Consider the following 6,000-nt stretch of genomic DNA (forward strand, 5'->3'; position numbering starts at 1 on the left):
TCTTTAGAAATTCATTTAACCAAGATGTTTGCTTTTTAGCCTTTATCTTGTTGCTTAGATTGTAAATATTAAATATGTGCTAGCGTGTCTCCAAAATACGAGGAAAAAACCAGCACAGTAAATTCAAGTCAGCTACTTTTCTTGATTGGCACTAATGAAAATTTAAAGTTGTAGTTCAAAACTTATCTGGGAAATTTATATATTTAAGTATTAAGGATCCTATGCCATGGGTCCTCAAGAATCAAATATGCTGTTTGTGAGTGTGCTTTGGATCTTGTCAGATTTGAATCTTATTCAGGGTTTTAAAAAGTATACATCTTTCAGTCCTAATGGCTTGTTTGTAAAGTAAACTACATGAATTCAGTTTTAGTCCTAACCTCTGTATAATGGCTCAACTATCTTTATCTGAAAGCCTTTTCATTTCTAAGTTGACTAATGAGAAGAATAAGCTGTGAAATTTCCTGAGGAGAGCACAGATACAGGAAGAGTTTTTGGGATGAATACTGCTTTCTGGAATGGGGAATGTAATAAAGAAAACAAATTCTCAAGTTTTCTCCACTCTGTGAGAGATGCTGGGCTCAGGAGAACAGTGTAGGATAGCTACCATGTGTATGGGTGCTGTACATTTTAATAAAAGTTGAGTTGTTGTCGTCTAGTATGTTTTCCAGCCATGGGATCAGACTCTTACTCTCCTTACGCTAATGCTTACCTTATACTCTTGTGCTGCTTACAGCACACTGACACCAAGTGTGTATGGGGCTAGCCAAGATTAGTGCAACACAGGCCTGAGGAATGTGTGAGTTTACTCCACGGGGGCTTAGAATCCACCACCTTTGGTTTATGATGCCCTTAGCGCTGCTTGCAAGCAGTAAGCTCTGTTTTTCTCTCAGGGCAGAATTGAGCAGTTAAGGCAAGATTTCCTAATTGGTTAAGCCCTATCAAGAGGCTTTTTTTCTTTCTCTTGCTTGCAGCTGTGGGGGTCCAAAGCAGTGGTCTTATTTTTCTGGCCAGGGAAGAGAAGTCAAACTCTGCAGTGTTAAAATAGGTTAGTTGTATTGTAAACGTATTTCTGATTGAGCCACTTTCAAAATTTATAAATGCCTCTGAAACAATTCTGACTGGAGTTCCTGTTCCTGGCGATAAGCCTTCTTTCAGTCTGGTTTCTTTGTATGCGAGCTGAGAGATGGGACTCTCACTTTACTTTTCTCTTAACTTCTAAAAACCATTTTCTATGGGGGTTACATCCTCCATGTCATGGGTGGGGTTTTTATACCACATAAAGATGAGTTGTTTGTGTGTGTGTCTCTGTGTTTGTGCCTGATGAAATTTTACCCCTTCCTCCCCTTTTTTTGGTAATTTTAGGAGATTCCTCAACAGTTGAACGGGAGTGATTGTGGAATGTTTACTTGTAAATATGCAGATTATATCGCTAGGGACAAACCTATCACATTTACTCAGGTGAGTGAAGACCCTTCCTCATCCACTTACTACTAAACAAGATAAACTCAGAGCATGTTACCAGTGCCTGGCACACATTAAGCTCTAAATGTTATTATTGCTGTAAACCTTGGCTGAATCCTTACTCTTCCTAGCATCAGGGTTTGTCACTGTATCTGTTCTCAGGTTTATCCTAGTCTTTGGTGACCAGTGGGTCAATTTGTGTTATCTCTGAACTTCAGTGTTCACTGGTTCTTCGGTAGTACTGATATTTTTAGCCAAAGAAGTAGGCACGTCGGAATATGTAACAGCATGGGGAAATCAGGCCTTGTGAGAACTTAAGCTGCAGATTTAAGATGTAACTATGAGTGCTACCTTTCCCTTCTGTTCTGATTAGTTTTGGTTCTCCATAGGTCTGCATTTGAGTGGAAATTCAAATATGTTGGGAACTCCTGGGAATTTATGTTTGCAATAGTGAATTCTCAGCCTTTTTACAACCAAGGACAACCTCTTTTAAAAAAATAGTTTGCTAAAACAGACCTCATTTTGATAGATGTTGTCTACTAAATTATACGTATTGAATAGTAGGACTGATAATAACCACATTCCAGGCTTTTGGGCAGTATGAACTAACTAGGTCTCCCATGCTGAATTAATACAGGTGGTTAGCTTCAGCAGTTTTACTAAGAATAAATGTGCAGTTTTTTTACTGCATGGTTTGAGCTATTTAAAATAATTTATAAATGCATGCATTAAGACTTTTTAGGTCCCTCCACATAGGAAATCACTAGTTTATAGTAAAATGGTATATCCAGCTATTTATAAAGAAATACCAGGAGTACCTCAAGGTATGGACTTCTGATTTCATCAAAAGAGTTACAGATGATTTTGAATTTGTCTTGCATGTTGTTGCTTTGAAAATTGGCCCATGTAGTGACTATCAGTTAAAGCGAAATAATATATATATATTTTAAAATTTATTTATTTTTGATGGGGGGAGGCAGTTAGGTTTATTTAGTATTTATTTATTCTTGGAGGAAGTAGTGGGGATTGAACCCAGGACCTCAGGCATGCTAAGCATTTGTTTACCAGTTGAGCTATATCCCCCCCAAAGCAGAATAATATATTAAGCAAAGCATCTCATTCTTTGATGCTTCTAAATAACAGGGAGTTATTTGTTCTTTGAACCTAAGATACGAGATTTGAAGGTGAGAAGTTGCTCTTTGAACAGAATTGGCAATGGACAACATTTGGTAGAGCAGAAAAAGAAATTTGTAGATTAAAAAAATTTAAATAGAGTTTGTGTTTTTTCCATAAAGCAGAATATATTTATTTCAGAGTGTTTTGAAAAATACAAAAAAAAATGTTTTGAAAATACAGATAAGTAGAAAAGTTACCTATTGTGCTACCACTTAGCTATTTTCCTTTTTGGTTCCCCTTTTTTTTATGAAGTTGTTGGTGGACTCTGTTGTATAATTCTACATCCTGCTTTGATTTCCCATGTAATATATGCTTATGATACATATAATAATACACATTATAAACCTCCTTTTTAATGGCTTTATAAGTCTGTATCATGAGATAGACAAGTCAAAGCTTACAAAAAGTACATTGACATCCTACTTTATTTACATGCTACACCTAAAGGTTGTTGATACTGGGCACTTTCATGTGTAATGTATGTGTTACTTATGGATTCTTTGCAGCACCAGATGCCTCTCTTCCGGAAGAAGATGGTGTGGGAAATCATTCATCAGCAATTGCTGTGAGAATGCCCTACCCAGTCCCTCCAGCTGCTGGTGATTCTTTCACGGATGGACGTTTCCATATACCTCATGCATTGTGGGTTAAAAAGTCCCTGCATCACCTCTGTTCTCTCACAGGTACTGAGCTGTCAGAAGTGCATGAGGCCTCTCTCTGCACCCTAGTCCTGACTTGTTGTGCAGAGGGCTGCTTGCAACCCTGTTTATAAGGCCGTGCCTGCTCAGAGCCCTGGACTATTCAACCCACACAAGAACAAACGCTAATTAATATTTTTTTTTTAGAAGATTTTTTTTTTTTTTTTCCCCTGTGAATGTGGGAAATGCAACATTTATTCTATGGGGTTTTTTTTTCTGTGTGTTTGTTCACGTGTCTTCATTCGCTCACTCATTTGCAAACATAATGGGCAGTGGCTCTTTTCTGCTGCTCTTTTAAAGTTAACTCTAAATTACTTGTTTGAACTATTTATTTCTGAAAGGAATGTTAATCAAGCTGCCACTCCCTGCTGAAGTTCAGGAGGAAATCAGTGGGGGTAGGAAGGAAGGGTTAATTAACTGCTCTAACGCCAGAGCAGTAACTGCCAACTTGAAGCTGGAAGTCTTTCTTCTGAGGCTTGAACGTGCCAGGAGAAGCACTGTGGGGTAGGCTCCGGTTGCCTTTCAGAGGAAGTCCCACACTGCAGCACTGGCATGGTGTTGTGGAAAAGTGGAACTGTGGCCAAGGAACTCTGGCTATCCAAGTGTCTTCAGAAGAGTGTCGTAGTCGTCCTAAAGAGACTTCCCTCTCTGGAAATGAGGTGACTTGGCTATTCTTGAAACTGGATTTGAAGTACCTGTAAACCCTAAATCTTCATTCTCATCCCAGATCTGGTTGAGTATAAATCTCAGATAAGGGCTGGCCTGAGCTGTTCATTTCAAAAGATACTATTCAATTTAAAGCTATTTTTCCTCAGAGTTTTCTTTTTTTTTTTTTCTATATTAATGAAGCCGAAATTAAGTTCTGTACTCATTAGGATTCACATCTCCCTATCCCACCCCTACTGAAATCCGTGGAAGATTTAGTACTTGGCTCTGAGGTTGCCAGTTATACAGTAATCTATTTTGCATATGAAAGTTTGTATTTAACTGTTTTGTTCATTAAAAACCTTACAGTGATTACACATATTTAATTAACTTCAGAAAGTTTAGAGTTGGTCAGAACATATTTTGCAAGATCTAGTGCCTAGTGTTGCTTTTCCAATGTAATAAAAGGTTGTCTGGCAGAACCTGAAAAGTATTTGCTGAAATGATTTCTAACCCTTTCGCTACTTAAACCTCCCACACTTGTCCTGGTTCACAAAAGCAAGAGGTAAAACCAGAAAAATTGGGCATATGTTAGCTATGAACCAACATGCCTGCCACCTGGAGGGCCCAGGCTGCTGCTCTCCAGCCAGTTTTCCCTGAGATGTGTCAAAGTTTTCATACAGGACCTGGGATCTATGATGTGGATTGAAACTGCTGTGCCTACTTGATGGTCAAACCAGAGGTCTTAAGTGTGCTTAAGTGATGATTAAAGAGTGTGAGCCAGTTGGGCTGAGTCTCCCTCAAGCTTAGGCTGTACAGAGAAGCCTTCCTGCAGCCTCCGTTTATTTCCTGAGGCTGCTGGATCTGTGCCAGTGAGTATTGGATCAGGCAGCTGGAACAGCCAGAAAAGGCCAGAGATTTACTGGGTCAGCAGTACGCTGAATACCTGGCTTCCACTTGGCACTAGTAGGTTTCAGCTGAGAATTTAGCACCTTGGTTAAGATTTGTTCCATGTGGGGTAAATCCTGTTAGGAATGGCAGTTTGTATTCTGCTCAAATGAGTGATACTGGGGGGCAGTGTAATTTGTATTACAAGCATTTGAAAGGGCTTACAGTGTTCACTGAGCTTTCCGTTAACGTGGCTCTTTAGGATAGCTCTTAATCTCCCAGGACATAATGAAGTTGATGAGAACAGAGAGTTAAGGTGGAGAATGGCATTCTGAATACTTGACCTTGAATTCCTAAATTGAATAGGAGATACCACAGGCCGTGCTTCTCTAGGTACTGATGTGTCTCTCTTGGTGCAGAGAAGCTTGTTGGTGATAGAATTTTAGTATCTAGACAGTTTATGAGAAAAGCAGTCAGGTGATAAAAACAACTGTTGATTTTTTCAGTAGTAGATTATCAACATTAAAGCCAGCGTGTGAGAGAGAGAGATCTATAGATACATTTTAGCTTGGGGGTCTGAAAAAAGATGGAATGAACCATTGTTCTTTTTCAGTAGACAGCGTCTCCTAAAAATTGATAAAGAAGGAAAAACCAAACCACAGCTGTTGGTGAGCAAGTCTTCATCTTTGACCTTTAAGCCAGGATGAGGGTAGGAGGGAAACAGTCGGGGAACATGGAAGATGTTCCGGAGCCCCACATTCTACCTCAGTTACCTACGGCTGTTAGATCTGATCTTTTCCTCCTCTCAAATCCTAAGCACACTCAGGGAACTCGGTGTCATATGGTGAATGTTTGCCTGCACTGTGAGGAGTTGCTTGGTGCTGGGACCAAGGTGTGGGTGCGGGGAGAATGTGGTCTTGGAGATACACTGAATCTCAGACACAAATAAATAAATATGGTAGAGAAATTTAAGTTTGGAATAACCTTAGTGCTATAGTTAAGCTACACTAAACTGGCTTTTATGAACTAATTGGGAACCTAATCTCTTTATGATAGTTTCTTTGAGAAAAGTTTAAGTACCCAATAGTCAAACAAACTTTTGGTACTGTACTTGTCTGGAAGTTAGGGATCT

The 6,000-nt window shown here is 39.2% G+C and overlaps 1 protein-coding gene across 2 annotated transcripts in view; it reads left to right on the forward strand.

Annotated features, from left to right (window-relative positions):
* SENP2 (SUMO specific peptidase 2) overlaps positions 1-4,473 on the forward strand; it is a 29,180-nt gene extending 24,707 nt beyond the window's left edge. For both annotated transcript variants that reach the window (XM_010976162.3, XM_010976163.3), the window contains exons 16-17: positions 1,363-1,458; positions 3,144-4,473. In XM_010976162.3, coding sequence (XP_010974464.1) covers positions 1,363-1,458; positions 3,144-3,206 — 159 coding nt within the window. In that variant the 3' untranslated portion in view covers positions 3,207-4,473. The remainder of the gene's footprint in view (positions 1-1,362; positions 1,459-3,143) is intronic.
* The last annotated feature ends 1,527 nt before the right edge of the window (positions 4,474-6,000 follow it).

The sequence above is a fragment of the Camelus dromedarius genome, chromosome 2 (genome assembly GCF_036321535.1).
Source record: "Camelus dromedarius isolate mCamDro1 chromosome 2, mCamDro1.pat, whole genome shotgun sequence".
Lineage (NCBI taxonomy): Eukaryota > Metazoa > Chordata > Mammalia > Artiodactyla > Camelidae > Camelus > Camelus dromedarius.